At 54.7% G+C, this 16,573-nt stretch overlaps 1 protein-coding gene across 6 annotated transcripts in view; it reads left to right on the top strand.

Annotated features, from left to right (window-relative positions):
* Slc39a11 (solute carrier family 39 member 11) overlaps positions 1-8,521 on the top strand; it is a 384,139-nt gene extending 375,618 nt beyond the window's left edge. For all 6 annotated transcript variants that reach the window (XM_048795690.1, XM_048795712.1, XM_015503535.2 and 3 more), the window contains 3 exons: positions 3,885-3,983; positions 6,267-6,425; positions 7,028-8,521. In XM_048795690.1, coding sequence (XP_048651647.1) covers positions 3,885-3,983; positions 6,267-6,425; positions 7,028-7,106 — 337 coding nt within the window. In that variant the 3' untranslated portion in view covers positions 7,107-8,521. The remainder of the gene's footprint in view (positions 1-3,884; positions 3,984-6,266; positions 6,426-7,027) is intronic.
* Positions 8,522-16,573: the final 8,052 nt, after the last annotated feature.

Raw genomic sequence — 16,573 nt, 5'->3', positions numbered from 1 at the left:
TTGTGTCCCTGCCCAGGCTCAGAGCAAAGTGCTGCCGTCCCTGCAGGGAGGCCATCTCTTCCACCCTGCAGTGCTCAGCCAGCCTCTGGGTGTCACTCAGGGCAGGGCAGGAGACAGCAGCCCTCACGGACTGACCTGGTACCCCTGAGGCTGGCAAGGGTCACACGGGAGCTGACTCTTTAAAGGGAGGTGTGGGTGACCAAAGGGTCCAGAGGGTTGGGACTTGCACGAGACCACTGCGAGTGTTGTGTCGGCCGTTTATTTTTGAACATCTCCTTTTCCAGGGTTCTGCCTTGCCCTTCGTGACAGGTTGAAGTTCTCATCCCCAGTTTGCCTTTGCCACCTATCCTTGGGTGCTTCCAAGGGTGACCAGCTCATCCCCCTTGTCCTGGGATGGGGCTGGTTTAGCACTGAGATCCTGTGTCCAGCTCCAGGCACATGGGAATGGTTGGGAACCCTGTTTGCACCTCAGAGGTCACCTGACCCCTTGGCCTCCTGGTCTACGCACTGTTGGAGGCTCTGGGGTTGGACGTCCACTGCCACTCATCTGCTCTCCGAGTCCCTGGAGGGAAGTGCTTGTCGTCTTCCTGTCTGCCGCTCGCTCCTCCTGGGGATTGAGAAAAAATTAAAGATCAATGTACACTGGGAAGTGGGCTTTAGGAACCAACCCTGCTTCAGACCTCAGGGCTGGACTCGGGGTCAGTGGCTCTCTGGGCCTGTCCCTCCCTGGCAGATTCCCATTCCCAAGGGAAAGGAAGGGCAATGTTTGGACGCCCAAGCCAAACCTACCTCCTCCTCCACGAGGCAGCCCTCCAGGACAGAGCCTTGGCTCACCTTCCTATGAGAGGCCTCCTCAGGCACTCGTGCCCCCTCGGGCAGCCCACAGCCTGGCCCAGGGACACTCTGCCCTATGAACCCGCCCTCCTAGCCTCCCCACTTCTTCCCTGAAGGCCCTTCCCAGCCTTCTGGCAAAATCCCCTCCTTATTGCTTCCTGGCAGACCCTGGTGACAGGTCACCCTGGGGCTTGGCGGTCATGGGAAGGGCACCGTCAGAGGGCAGCTTGCGGTTCTGTTGGTGAAGGGCCCTTCCTTCCGCCTTCTCTTCCCTCCCATCTGCTGGTCAGGGGGCAGTCTAGAATGGTGTCTTTGTGCCGCTGTTTGGGAGGGCCCTGGGTGGATCTGTTCCCCGCTTACTTTTGGAATCGTCCCAGCCTGTTCTGGAAAGGAAACCTCTCATTTGGGCTTTTCCTTTCCCCAGGCTGCAAGGAGGGAGGCCACCCAGCACCACTCAGCCAGGAGCGCTGCCATGCAGTGTCCCCTTAGGGGGAGACCAGAGGGGTGCACAGTAGGGCTGCAGGAGGCCGGGGGCTTCTTCCACGCCACCAGCTCCTGGGAGGTCCCCTTACCCCGCCAGCCCGTCCAGGCTGTCCCTTCCTGCGTCAGTGCCCCCTCACCCTCCCAGGCCTTCATTCCCTCTGCACCTAATTCACCGTCACACCTAACTCAGCTTTGACCCTCCTGCTCTTCGTTTGCTGGGATCCCCATCCATGGCTTCACATTCTGCAGGGAGTGAGCACCCCATCTTCAGGCTGCCAACGCAGTCGCTAGTGGCCCCTGGTGTCCTCGACCTGAAACCTGTGTTGGGGATCGGGATAGCAGGGGAGGAGCTCCTGAGACCCAGGTGGGCTTAGCAACCATCCTCATCCCCTCTGATGACTTCTTATCCAGAGGTTCTCAGTGCTGTTCCACGTTCTTAAATAAATCTTCAGGCCCAGAGTCCAACGCCACGACTCATCAGGACCTGCAGGAGAGGGGCCAAGATCCTGGCCTCTGCTAAGGCTCCCTGGTGACCGAGACCTGGTGCACTGAAAGAGCTGTGGATTGAAATCACTTTTCAGAGCTGATCCAAGTGGTGGGGAGAAGTAGAGGGTGTGGAGGGGTCCGGCCCTTCCATGGGGTCACCTCTACCTAACCGCTGTGGACATCTCACAGAGGCACAGCATATAGACCAAGGGAACATGGCCCTGGGGAGGGAGACCCACATTCACAAGGCCGTGTAGGAAGGCAGGAGAGGCAGCCCTTGGCGAGGAGTGCAGGAGCCCAGCAGTGCTCCAGGAGACTCGAGGTTGGCCCAGCGAGGCAGCACCCTGCTGAGAAGCCTGGCGGGGTCAGAGGGTGTGGCGCCCGGTTGGGCTGGAAGCTCTGTGCCAGAGCCGGGCAGGGCAGAGGTAACAAGCCTTGCCAGGGATGGAAGAAAGGGGTTTCTGTGCTGCTTATCGGGATGGTGGCTCCCAGGCAGGATGTGGAGTAGGCTTCCACAGCCCGCCCTGGGGATGGCTGCAGTTAGTGCCTTGTCACGGCCAGGACTTTGGACAGGGCGCGCCACCTCTGACTTGCTAGTGACATTAGCTGGCAGCCCTGTGGTCATGCTGGGGGTGAGTCGTGTTGTCCTTGTGCACATGGGGACAGATAATGACAGTGTCTGAAAGGCAGCCACCAGCTGCTATTTTCACAAGACCTGGTGGGACCCCTCAGCCTCCCTCACTGGAAAGAAACCTTGGACTCAGCACTTTCAAAACGTCGAGAAAGCTGATGGTGTTCGCTCCGCCAGTTGGGGGGCAGCAAGGAGATGCTGAAGGAGGTCAGAGGGAAAGGGTCCCATTGTAGGTGGCCGAGAAGACAGGGTGGGACTGAAATGTTGGCAGGAAGGTGCCCATAGGTTTGTTTTGTTTTGTTTTTTGGTACCAGGGATTGAACCCAGGGGCGCTTAATCACTGAGCCACATCCCCAGCCCTTTTTATATTTTATTTTGAGACAGGGTCTTGCTAAGTTGCTGAGGGTCTCCCTAAGTTGCTGAGGCTAGCCTTGAACTTGTGATCCTCCTGCTCAGGCCCTGTAGTCCCTGGGATTACAGGAGTGCACCACCACACCCAGTTTACCCATAGGTTTGTTCCTTCCACAGAAATAAGTTTCAAATCTCCCCTGCTCCTGGATAGGCGCTCAGGGTCTGCTTGACCCTGGACAAGCTGTAGTTCCGCCTGTAGCTGATTGGAACAGGCATAGACAGTGTGTCCCAAAGCTGGATTGTGTAGTCCTAGACCTGGAGCCCAAGAGGCAAGCTGTGAGCTGTTGAGTGATCCCGAAGCCCTGCTCCCTGGCAGAGATGGGTGCTCATCATTCCCCCGCTGCCCCCTGCAGATCCATAGAGCCCAGGGCCTTTCCAGGGAGAAAGGGAACTCTTGACCCTTTTATCCAGCCCTGTAGACCAGCTGAGGACTGATGGTTGTGGGATCAGAAGACCTGGAAAAGCAGGAGGCCCAGAGGGCCCACCAACTGGTACCTGTGCACACTTCAGGAGCAAGGGAAGAACAAGACCTTCCCCTGACATTCCAGCCAGGTTTCTCTTCTGATCCTCTGATCTCTCCTGATCCCCATCTGCCTTGGAGAGTGTGTAAAGCCCCTGTCCATTCCCTGCCCTGTCCCGAGTAGAGGCACTTGAGAGAATTTTAAGACTGACTGTCTGCAGATACCAAGGACAGAGTCTTAAGGGTCACCCAGAGCTGACTCTCGGCGCTCTTCATCCAACGAGGGTTTCCATCCCTTGAAGCACTCCAGCCAGTGTGGCCCCTGCCCTACCCTAAAGATAACCTGTCACCAGGGACCCAGGACAGGTGCTGGGCGAGGATCCACATTCCTCCCTCCTGCGATGTGTGCTACCTGCCTCCGCGCGGGCCCTAACCTTCTCCTTCCTCCACCAGTCACAGTCCCCACCTGGCTCCCTGGTGCCAAAGGAGGGCTTTGGGCTTTGACCAGGAGCCCCCAGCCATGTGTTTTCACGGTCCAGACCAAAGCTTCATGTGCCTTCTTGTTTTTTTTTTCTTCAGGAACTTGGCCATTGGAATTGGAATCCAGAACTTCCCGGAGGGCCTGGCCGTCAGCCTCCCCTTGCGAGGGGCAGGCTTCTCCACCTGGCGAGCCTTCTGGTAAGTGCTCAGCGCTGCTGTCACAGGCAGGGTCATACTGGATTTGAGGAGCACATGCACCATATGAGCTTCCTTCTCCAAGAACAGTCTTCCCATAAAACATGGCTCCCCACGGAATAGCCTTGTCTCTGACCCTCGACCTCTCCACACACCAGCCTGGATGGCCATGCTCCCACTGCGAAACCTCTCTGTGGTGAGCACACCGTGCCCATCAATGTGGGGTGCACCTGTTCTATATGCCACGAGCCTCCATGACACCGGTGTTGCCAGCACCTGACCCTCATGGCCACCCCAGTGGCTCCCCATGCCCGTCACCCTGAAGACAGGAGCACGGCAGCAGCATCTGGGGTGATGGCTACTGCTGCTCTCATCCACACCGGTGCTTCCCCCCCAGCCCCCCGCCACGGGCTTCCCTAATTGTACCTTCATCATCCGCCATCGGGCCCACGATTCCCACAGGGGAGCTGGGGAGTCAGATGATCCTCCCGAGTCACCTGGCTCACCCATGGTGACTCCTGATGAGACAGGCTCTCTGCCCTCTGCTCGGGGTTCCAAGCCTCAGATAATTCTTTGTTAAACAACCTGTTCTCTGGGAGGTACAGTGAGCACACTTTAAAGGACGGTTAATAACCGCAATTTAAAAATGCCTTCCACTTTATAGGACCTCATGACTTACAAGTTCTTGCACATACTCACACCCCTCTACTTCCACCCTCTGTTACCCCTCTCCAATGTTGGAGTCCACTGGATAGAGGATCTGAGCCAGGACAGATCAAGGTGGCCTTCGAGACCTTTGTGTGTGAGAGCTGTGGCTCTTACTTCACCCACTGAGGTGCCAGGAAGACGGGAGGAGGGGGCCAGCAGCGGCCCCGGCCCACTGCAGCCTGGGCTTGACGTCAGAGCCACACTTTCCTCACGTGACTAGCCAAGGTCACGACTTGTACAACCAAAGAGCTGCCGGTTCTGCTGTCTGCTCCTTAAGGCCTGGGGAGCCAGGAAAACATGGCCCCTGAGAGGATTCCGCAGCAAACCCAGGCTCTCTTCCCAAGTTCACCTTCTGCCCTGGCCAGGAAGGGGTCCGAGATTCAGAGTCCTCACAAGTTGTCCTCTCCTTTGGGGAAACGGGGTGGGAAAGACACCCCTGACCCCATTTTACTGAAGGAGGGACTGAGGCTCACAGGCAGTATTGTCTTGGCCGTCTGTCTTCCTTTTCCTTCCTTTCCTGAGGGTTGAACCCAAATCCCGGGAGCTCGTTAGCACTGAGATACATCCCACATCCCAGCCCTTCCCAGTTTCTCTTTTGAGTCAGGGTTTTGCTAAGTTGCTGAGATTGGCCTAGAACTTGCAATCCTCCTTCCAGAGGCTGTGTTTCTTGCCGAATGCCCCCCCGCAAAAGAGGTGCCCTGACTTTTTTGTCTGTTGGCGTGGGGCTCAGGTTCTGGCTTATGGCCTGCTCTCAAAATTCTCAGCACTCCTATCTGCTGCCGTTTCCATCAGAACTCATTTAATTTCAACAAACAGAGGCCTCCCTCTTGCCTGCTCAAATAAAGGGAGAGATCCCATCTTCATCCAACGTGGGAGTTGAGGGACAAGGCTCTCAATACACATGTAGCCAAGTGGCTCCCCCCCTCCAACAGGTAGCCACTGTGGCCTGAACCCCCGAGCAAGCCAGACTCAACTGTCCATGGGTAATGCCCATCACTCCTGATTAGCTCCCTGTGGCTCGATGTGGGCATCAATGAGATGAGTGTATACACAATGTGGGGTAGCCCCACGGCAGAGTGCTGTTCATCCATTTAAAGGACTGTGGTCTGAGACTACGTGTGCCCAGTGAGAAGCAGCAGAAAAGGACCACGTATCGTATGGTTCCCTTTACACGGAACACTCAGAGTGTGTAAATCCACAGAGGGAAACCAAAGTAGATTTTTTGGTGCTCAGGGGTGGGAGGAGCAACAGTGGCAGCTAATGAGTATGGGATTCTTCCTGGAGTGAGTGAGAATGTTGTGGAATTAGGTGGGGTGACGTTTACACGACCTTGTGAACACCCTGAAAACCACCAACTCCAGGTCGGGTGGGCGTGCCGCGTGGGAGAGGAATGTGCCTCAGTGAAAATTGAAGGCCTGAAGGGAATTGGGATGGGGTCCTGTGAGACCTGTTTTTGCACGGCCGTGCTCAGGTGGGAGGTGGGACGGGATGCACCGTTGTCAAGGGCTGTACCACCAGCGTGGGGGTGCCGAGTGTCTGCTGGGCTCCCTGCAGCCGCCTGTCTCTGTTCCTCCCCAGGTTCGGGCAGCTGAGCGGCATGGTAGAGCCGCTGGCCGGGGTCTTTGGCGCCTTCGCGGTGGTGCTGGCCGAGCCCCTCCTGCCCTACGCTCTGGCCTTTGCTGCTGGCGCCATGGTCTACGTGGTCATGGACGACATCATCCCCGAAGCCCAGATCAGGTGCGGAGCTCCCGGGAACCCGCTCTCGGCCTCTCCTCTGCTTGCTTCCGTGATCACCTGCCACGTGCCCTGGCCCCGGAAGACGCGCACTGTCATCGTTGTATATAGTCTCTGCCTCTCTGGATTCCTCTGGGGCTGAGTGTTAGTCCGCGTGATACACACAAGTTCTACTGTCCAGCTACGGGCCGGCTGTCAGGTGGCAGCCGGAGGGACAGTGCCCTGCTTTGTGTCATTCTGGCTTTTGTAGCAGAATAATTTTTAAGCCAGTGCATAAGTTCAGATTAAATAATATCTTTGTGAAATCACTCTTTATTCTTCAAGTATACAGTCTAAAGAGCCCTGGGCAGGTGACTTCTCTACGCCTCTGTTCCCCACCCACCCCCAGGAAAATGGGGGTAATGGGGACATGGACCTCATGAGGCCTTTGCTTGGGATTAAGAGTTAATCTGCTTGCCTAACGCGTGGTTAGGCCCAGGAAATGTCGCCGTCATTAACCGTAGAACACGCTGCTGGAACTGGGCATTGCGGGGAGCCTTGGTTCGCAGGCGTGGTCTCAGGGGCGCTAAGTTAGTCTCACTTTTCTCCCTCTCCTTCCCTCCTAGTGGCAACGGGAAGCTGGCCTCCTGGGCCTCCATCCTGGGATTTGTGGTGATGATGTCACTGGACGTGGGCCTGGGCTAGCTCTGGGTCACGTCACACCCCCGGAAGGACAGCACCAGACCTCGATGGGACCACGAGCCTTTCTTCACATTAAACTATTGCTCCCTTTCTCTCCTCCTCGTCTCACTGCCCGGATCGGCCCTGACTGTAATAGAACTATCTTGACTTTGTTTTGGGGGGAGATGTTGGTTTTCTTTGGAATCTCAAGGTGTCATGGAACCACAGAGTCTTGTTGTGGCCACTGAATGGAATCTTTTCCTCGGTGGGACTGTTGGGACCTACAGATCAGGGAAATCTCTGCTCTCCTTCCTTTATCTCCCTCGCTCGATTCAAACCAACCGCAGCTCCTCAAGGTCACCCACAGCAGCGAGGAACCAGCAGAATTCTCCTAAGAAGTTTGGCCTCCGGCCTCCGAGCTGACTGGCCGGCAGCCCTCCTGCTCCTGGGCTGCGGGTCCTCCACACACCTGGAATACCTGGACCTAAGCATTGTGAACACAGCAATTCTGCCCTCCCAGGCTGAGCTGGCCAGGAGACGAAGAGTCCCCTTCCTCCACCTGCCCAGGGAGTCCTGTCCGGGAGAGGGACACAGACTGAGGGAGGAAGTCGGCTAGTCTTTGGCTCTTCTATTTTTTTTTTTTTTTTAATTTAAGGCTAAAATTGGCCTTTTTGAAGTTAAGGGAATTCAGGAATCAGGACAACTGTGAGCCCAGTGACGAGGAGAGAGTGGATTCCAAGGGCAGAGTGGTTTCCCACGGTTCCCACATCTCCTGGGCGTTAATTTGGTAAGTGGATGAGCTTCAGTTTGCTAAGAGACTTGGGGACACCCGCGAGCTGCTAGAACCCAAACCCTTTCTCTACTAATGAAGGGAGCCACTGAAGTGGAGGAGGGACACTTAGGACCTGCCATGGGCCCTTCCCCACAGGCTATTTGGTAACTTACAACCCAACCGAGAACCCTGGAGCCACAGCTAGCTTTGTCGGAGTCTGGCCAGGGGCCTCTGGTTGGGAAAGGAAGAGGGATAGGAAAAGTACATATCATTCTGAAATGACCGAGCAGAACGACAGGACCTCTGTCCGAAGGCACGCAGCCAGGAGCCAGTAACTTAGGCACTGTGTTCTCGGCGCCTGATCTCTGAGTTTACATGTTCTGTTGCTTCCAAGGGCACATGTCCTTCTCTGTGAATGCTCCAAGACCCCAGGGACCACCCTTCAGCTGGGTCAGTGCATGTTCTTCCAAAGCACACTGGTGATCAAAATTGCAGACGCATTCAGAGGGTTGATGGGTCGGGATGAGCTGGTTTGGTGGTCGGTCGGTGTACATGTGTTTTATTTTTGTCTTTGGGTATAGTTCTGCATAATTGAGATTGTTCTTTCTGCCTGGTAAGACCTTGTAACTGTGATTCATACCAATAAAGGGAATGTTGTTGTGGGTGACCTGTGTCGTGTGCTGTCCTCCCGAGCTGATGCTTCTCAGGAGTGTACTGTGTGCTTGGAAGGAACATCTGCCCCACCCAGCACCAGCGGGAGCAAAGGGACCTCAGGTGAGAAGGCCGGGAGATGTTTGGCTGTAAACAACCTCAGCCAACTCCAGCTTACTCCAGCAGGAGAGGAAATCCACGGGTGGCAATCAAGGGACTCACAGGATTCGTAGGAGAATCGGAGATGGAAATGAGTTGGAGCCGAGAAAGCTCAGTCTGGGACCATGGCCCAGTCATGCCTGAAGAAGAGCTGGGCTTAGGGGCCATGACCACAGTGCTGCTCCCTAGACACTGGACACCCCTTTGGGAACGGTTGCCCTGCATGTGAGAATGAATGCACACTGCCCCAGCTCTTGGGTCCTGGCTCCCATTCACAGTTCCTTCTCATTTTCCAACAGTCTTTGGTCTGATCTGTAAAGCTAACAATGACCTCATGCCCCATATGCAACAGAATAAAAGAAGACAATTGAAATATTTATATATGTCTGTGACACAGGCCACAGCTCTCCCTTTGTCCCCTGGAGGAGAGACCTGGATGCTTCCCATTTCCAACCAGCACCTCAGAGCCAGAGGTGGGGTGGGTCACACTATGCAGGGCCTTGACCCCACCCCACTCCCTGCGGGCACGGAGACTAGCATGTCCCTGTGGTGTAAAGTGTCACTCCTTCCCCAGGGTTCATCTCTGCACTCAGTGACACTTTTTAGGCCTGTTTACCTAATGGCGTGGGAAACCCCAGACACCCAGATCACGTGTCCAGACTACTGCTGGATTGGTTAATTAATTGGTTAACTGATTATTTTTTTTTTTTTGCTCAACATCTACATATGCCCTGTTTTCGCTCTTTTATGGAAATGTCCCCCTTGAGGGCGGTGAACCCCACGCACACCTCACCCCTGTTCTTTCCTAGGGCCAGCTGCCCCGTGGTGGAGCCTTCCTTTCTTGGGCACCAAAATCCACGATGGGTGGAGCATGAAGCCAAAGAGCAGGAGAGTCGTGAAGTGGAGGAGATACCGTCCCCATCCCTCTTCCTCCAGACTTGCTTGGCCTGGCTGCCAGGGAGACAGCAGCCTGTGCTGGTCACTAGTCAGAGGACGTCTCCACCTCATCAGGCGACGTCAACCGAATCTCTAGTAAAGTCATGTGGAGGTCAGCACGGGCGACTGCACTAGGGTCACAGCTGTCCCTTACTTGCTGGACAGAGAATCCCTTGGTCCACAGTGATACTCTATCACCTTGATGCTGTGACAGGCACTGAAGAGAATTCCAAAACCCTCAGTAAGTGTCCATTCCAGTGGGGACTAATCACTGCCCTTTCCATAGCAGTCCAAAGTCACCTGTCCGTGACTCAGTCCACGATGTGCCTGGACAGCGGTCAGTATCTGGGGTGGCCACTGACACTGTGGGCAGTCTGGGCCAGGTCTGCACTGAGGAGGGAATGTCCTTGTGCCCAAATCTGCCACAGTCCCGTCTTTGCCGACATGGTCACTCCTTCACGGATCAGTTGAGGAAGCGATGCAATCCCTGAGGAAAGGCAGGTCACACACGTGCACACAGCCCTGTCCACCGGGGGGCATTTGGAGGAGGTGCTTCTACTTGATGAATTATTTTCAGATTTGGCCCATTCTGGGAGGGGGAGACCACATATGTCTCCTCAAACCCCAATCTTGCTTCGTTCGAGTTCTTAACCATTTGACCAAACCATTTGTCTAAACAAATCTTCTTTCATCAAACTTTCTTTCCTCCCAGCAGAGTGGACACCCGTCATCCGCGGCCCTCTTTAGAGCATCACAGTCATCCACTCACAGTGACAAGCTCGGTGGCTTTTCCTTTCTCAGTCATGGGTTCTTGGGAGACCCTTCTTGAGACACAGTGAGATGTTTGAAGGGCTCAGGAGCAGGCACATGCACAGTGGGCCACCTGCACGTGTGACTTACCGTGTCTTCAGGACCCCACAGGCCCGGCCCCATATCAGAAAATCTCTAACTGGTAGTGGTGTTTTATGAGTGTTAGATGACCCAGTGCATGACGGCCAGCTCGGATCACAGACGGGACTCAGTGTGTTAGGAACAGTCACCTGGAGTTCAAGGTCCGTCTCCAAGTCTCAGAAGTCATGCCTGGCCCCTCATTCTAGCACAGTAAGTCCAGAACCACTGTGACAAGCGTCTGCATCAGCAACTTCAGGACAAGTTAAGACAGTGATCTTCCGTCCATTGTCCAGCACCTGAAAATCCATCCCAACACCTTTCCCCACATTCATAAATTAAACTTAGACGATGTGAGTTTCTGACTTGTGCTACCTGGTTTGCATTTGCCACTGCCCCCTGCTGAGGTTTGGATGAGGGTTGATGTGTCCCCAGGGTTCACTGACTGGAACTCAGTCCTCGGGGCAGTAGAGCTGTGAGGAGGTGGGACCGCTAAGAGGTGGGGCCTGGTGGGAGGTCAACAGACCACAGGGTATCACTCTTGGAAGGGATGGGGTAGCCCCTGTGGGACGCTGGTTAGTTCTTGAGAGAGAAAAGAGTGAGCCTGGCTGCTCCCTGCACTCACTTCCTATGTCACCGTGTCATCTGTCCCTCTTGTAAATGTTCTCATCACAATGCCATCTGCAGGAGGCCCTTACCAGAGGTTGAATGGATGGGGCCACCTGATCTTGGACTTTCAGCTTTCACAACCATTGGCTCAGTAAACCTCTTTCTTTATATAGTGCCCGATCTCAGGTACTTTGTCATAACCATGGTAAACTGACTGACACTCCTTTTGAAGTATGCTGGAATTTAACAGTATTTGTCCTGAGTGTAACAGAGGTTAGTACACAGGGACAACTGACTTTCTCTCACTGGGTGACTCCTGCAAAAGAAACGAAGGGCTTATAGTTTTTTTTTTTTGTTGTTGTTGTTTTTGCAAAATGTTTCAGAAGACAGGAGATGAGGGTCTCTGGGGACAGAGGAGGCTCTTTGAGAACAAATGATTCAAAGGGTGCCAAGCTTTTCAAATCTTCTCCTACAGCTCCATTCTGATCCTCTCTGTCCTGCTCCTTCCTGATGGATATCCCAATTGTCTTCAGAAAGGCTATGATTTTACCAGCACAGAAATCCAGCCAATTCTCAGGCTCCAGTTTTAGCTTTACTTTTCCATTTTCTCAATCTTATGGGTGAAAGAGGTAAGAAGATATTTCTAAATGTTACTGAAGTCATATTTAGGGTGCTTGATGATGGATGGAAGAACATCATTTTTAATTGTTCTGAAGTTGCTGCTTCTTTTGCTCTTAATTGACTTAAAAATCACCAATTCTGGAGGCCACACAGCTGGGCATGGCATTGTTAATCTGTAATTGTTAATCATTGCTGTAGATCACACACACACACACACACACACACACACACACGAGGTGTGGGTTTGGATGACGATAGGTTACTCTCCAGGGACCTGGGGCCACTTTTGCTGAAAACTCTGACTCTTCCTTTGGGCCTGCATATGCCTGGTGGGAGACAGGGATGGGACCTCTGTCTCCATCTCGTGCCTCTCTCCTTTGTTCTTTGAATCAGATTCAACACTGATCAGGTGAGAACTGTTTTGTCCAACACTATAATCGAGGATTCTCTTGACGGAGACTTGCTTCGTCTTTCTCCCCCTCTCTAAGGCTAAAGACACTTAGCAGTCACCATGGCCAGAAACGCCAGGCCGCCAAGGGAGGGGGAAGAGGTGGGACCTGAGTTCCTGGATGATCTCCTCCAAATTCCAGAAAAGCCATCCCCTTTGTCAGCCTCTCTCTTCGTTCACTGTTCCATCCCGTTTCCCAACCTCTCAACCTGCAGGAGCCGAGAAGCTGGTTTGGGAGCCGAGCTCCCTCTCATTCTTTGGCCGCTCAGTGAAGCCTTCCTCTCTCTCCAACATTCGTCTCTTAGATGTTGGTTTTTCCATGAGATGAGCCTCTGAACCTGGGTTCAGTTACAAAAAATGAGGAAGCCCCAGGTTTCGGTGTCTCCCCTCTCAGATTGAGGCCTGACTTGCCTTCACAAATCTAAAAGGTGATACACAGCTCCATGGTCTTCCCAAGCCCCAGGCGTCCTGGTGCCCCAGGTCTCAGGGCTCCTACCCCTGGCTAATGCGCTGGGTGCGCCCCATGCGGTGGCAGGTGTGATCGACCCTCCCTACCTGTCCAGGGCTGGCAGCCTGCACAGCTGCACGTTCCCAGGCACCGAGAGTTTCCTAGGAGCCTGGGTGGGTCCCACAGCAGCTGCCCACCTGCTCGGGGCTGGGGCTGGGGCAGGAGGCATGGCCACCTGGCTTTGCCCTCAAAACGACTCAAGCTGAGGGAGGAGGCCACCTAGCTGCCCATGGACCTGCTCCCGTGGCCAGCCCACCTGAGGAGAAGTGCACCCGTGACTCCATCACCTTCTTGGCTGCGGTGAAGCCAGTCAGATGCACCAAAGGGACACTGGCTTCTGCAGGCTGGCCATACCTGGCCTGTCCCTTATAAGGGAGGATCCGCTCTGGGAGTCAGAAGTACATGTAATTTGGAGGGCGCTCTTTGGGGAAAACAATTTAAAATCACAAATACAAAATCATGTCCAAGGCGTGGACACCCTGAAGCTCGGACTGTCAAAAGCTTTCAGGTCATCTGACCTCTGGCGCAGGACAGTGCTCAGGGGTCCCCTGCCCAGCCTGGTTGTGTGGTCATGGCAGGGGAAGCAGAGCTCCGAGCTGTGCTTCTCTCCTGCAGGGGGAAGAAGCAAACCTGCCTGGACCCTCCTCCCACGGGATGCCAGAGCTGGGCCCGGCGGCCAGTGAGTGAGGGCCGTGGGGAGCAGCAACCTGAATTTCCCTCTGGATTCTTACAGCCCTCTGCCCGTCTGGCTCCATCCTGTGACAGCACCAGGGCTCTACCATGTAGCTTGAAGGTGGAAGGGCGCTGGCAGCCACCATCTGTCTCCAGGGGTTGCTGCTGAGTCCTCGGATCCCCAAATGTCCCCAGGGCACTGGCCCACTGCCTCTGCTCTGATGCATGACAGACGTGGGCAGATGAGCTAAAAGGACCACCCATTTGTGTTGGCCCCAGGAAGGCCTCATGATCCTGCGCCCAGGTGAACCTCTAGAGCTGCACCTGAAAAAGACCGATGGGAGATCACGTGAATCTCCTCAGATAGAGTCTTTCTCTCTGGTGCACAGTGAGCCACAAGGCCAGGTCTCTCCAGGGCCCTGTCCATCTAGCGGGGAGAGGCCATGGAACCAGCCTCTTTGGAATTGGTGGGGATCTGCCCTGGGGATATGAGTATGTGAAATGCTGGGCTAGCACTGGTAACAGGGGCCACAACCTCCCAGATGCCCAGGAGGTGCAAATGAAAAGCAGAAACACCGTGTTATTCATGGTTTGAATTTTAAATGACCCCCAAAGGCCCATGTGGGCTGAGTGTGCTGACGCAGTCCTGTAATCCCAGCGACACGGAGGCTCGGCAGGAGGATCGCAAGTTCAGAGGCCAGCCTCTGTTTCAAAATAAATAAAAACAGCTGGGGCTGCAGCTCAGTGATAGATCAGCCCAGGATTCAATCCCTGTACTACAACAAACACAGAGACCTTCGCACTGAAGTCTCGTTGCTTCCAGCTGCCACGGGTGAGCGGCTCTGCTCTGCTCTGCCCACCACACTGCTCTGCCTCACCACAGCCCCCGAGCAACAGGGCCGAGTAACCGGGGACTGGTACGGCCGAGCCATGAGCCAAAATAAATGTTTCCTCCTTCCAGGTTTGTTGTCCGAGTGATGGGACACTGACCTGTACAGTGGGACCGTCACCTGGGGGAGCCCTTAACAAGGCTGGGGTTCCACTCCATAGTTGTGCAGCTGGGGGTGCTAGAGGGGTCCCCTCTCTCTGAGTTGACTTTTTAGGGGGGCTCAGGGTACACTGTTTGCAGCCTACCTTGGTCACCAGCCCACCCTGGAAGGTGTCCCGTAGGAACGAACAATGACCCAATTTAAGATCAGCACATGTATCTAAGGTCGCTCAACACCTTGATGCAGTGGGAACCTGCTCTGTTTCCAAAACTCTTTCTATGAAAAATACTCACTGAACTGAGTGGGAAACTATGGGAAATGGAATTATTTTATTCCCTAACGAACCTACAATATGGCCATTAAAGGAAAGGTGGCTCTTAAATAAACTATGAATCCACCGCCGTCTTCCATGTGGACACTGTTCATGTTTGGTCACGTGGTGGGAGACGGCCATGGAATTTGTCTTTTATTTCTGTGTGACAAACTATCGTGAATTTAGCAGATAAAAGTGACCTGCGTGACCGTTTCTCTGGGCCGGTACTTTGACTGTCCTGGGTCCTCTGCTCAGGGTCTCAAGGCTGCATCCAGGTGCCGGAGGGCCTGAGAGCTCCTCTGGCACTTGACTGGGAGGGATCTGCTGCCAAGCCCACCCCGGCTGGAGGCCTTTCTCCCCTGGAAGTCCACAGCAGGACACCTGCTTCCTAGGCTAGGTTTTCCCCGGCTGCTAGGCACTCACAGCTCCCAGTGGCTGTGAAAAGATCCTGGGGTTCCCACAGGCTGATTCCTCAGAGCGGCAGGTCAAGGCTGTGGCCAACTCTTGGCTTCTTTGCATGACCCAGTGACATCGAGAGGTGGGCATCTGCATGTCCACTTTCTGTGTCCCTTCCCTCCTGTCCCATCTTCTCTCCTTAGCACAGCGGGGCTGAGTCAAGAACGCTTCCCGTTCAAGTTCCCACTTCCACTTAGACGCTCTTGGGATGTGGCAGGGATGCCTTCCTTGTGGTCACTTCTGTTTTGATGCAGAAACTTTTACAAGTCAACCTCAATAACACAAATTCAGTGACACTGGCTACTCAAGCCTCAGCTATTTTCTGCAGGAAAGAGTTGGAAGAAAAGGGATGATGGGACGTGGGGAAAAACCAAAGCGGTCCCACTTCAAAATCTACAAGAGGATGGAGACCTAATAGGTCCCCAAGCTGTGCATAGTTATTTTAAACTCATATAATAGGCTTGTGTAATAACACAACAAAACCCTGTGTGTCACACTAAAGTCTTAGTTCTCCTGCTCTGAAGCCCAGACTGGAGTGGGAAGGGAGCTTTGGCAGAATTGGCTGTCAGGTCCTCGGGTGGAGATTAAAACGGATCGTGCTCTGGAAACCAGCAAGGTTCGTGAACCCACATTGTCTTCCCTCCTGGGAGCTGTTTCCTCGCCCAGTCGCCTGTGCCGGTCTGGAAGGCAGGTGATGTAGGTGTGCGTGTTTGTTCAATGTAGCATTCCTGGCAGCCGGTCAGGTTGGCAGCACCGAGAAGTAAGATCCTCTTTTTCCACACCAGAAAACATGGTGCCAGTTTCTCACTGTCATCCTCACAGCTTCGCCAGGCACAGAGCCACCTCCGTTAGTCCCTGGTAGACCCAGGGGCTAGAAAGCAGTGACAGACCCAGAGGTACATCCTCTGAGGTCAAAGGGAAGGTCGGCTGTAGCTGTGCTCCTCCGTGAGCTCCGCCACTCTCAATACGCATTTCCCAGCTTTGAAGCACAGGATGGTTCAGCTTCTCCATGAGGTTGGGGGCTGGGGTGGAAGAACTGGCTAACGAGGGAGGGAGGGTAGTGCACAGGGATGCGGACGGGCCATCGGCACCCTCTGAGAATGCGTGGCCCCGGGCGGGGGGCGGGGGGTGGGGGGGAAGAGCCAGCGACTCAGCTTAGGAAGAAGTGGATTTCCTCCCGAGGGCACCCACAGCCACCAGCATCCCTGGAACCCTGTGTGGGTAGGAGGTGACAAGGCCAATAGCATGGCAGGTGGGATCAGCCCGGGCAGCAGCTTCCTGGAGGGCTTTGTGCTTTGGGAAGGTGCAGACAACAGGTAGGGCGCAGGGCTGCCTTGCAAACACCCCTCCTCTGCCCAGGCTGCTGCCCCCAGCACCCGAGCTCAGCTGCCATCTCCTGCCTCCTTTGCTGGTCAGGGAGGCTGCGGCCACCTGTTTGGTCCCTGGGGGTGTTACCACGAGCACCTGGT

The sequence above is a fragment of the Marmota marmota genome, unplaced genomic scaffold (assembly GCF_001458135.2).
Source record: "Marmota marmota marmota unplaced genomic scaffold, marMar, whole genome shotgun sequence".
Classification (NCBI taxonomy): Eukaryota; Metazoa; Chordata; class Mammalia; order Rodentia; family Sciuridae; genus Marmota; species Marmota marmota.
The sequence above is the reverse complement of the archived record's forward strand: the minus strand, read 5'-3'. Positions and strand labels throughout refer to the sequence as shown.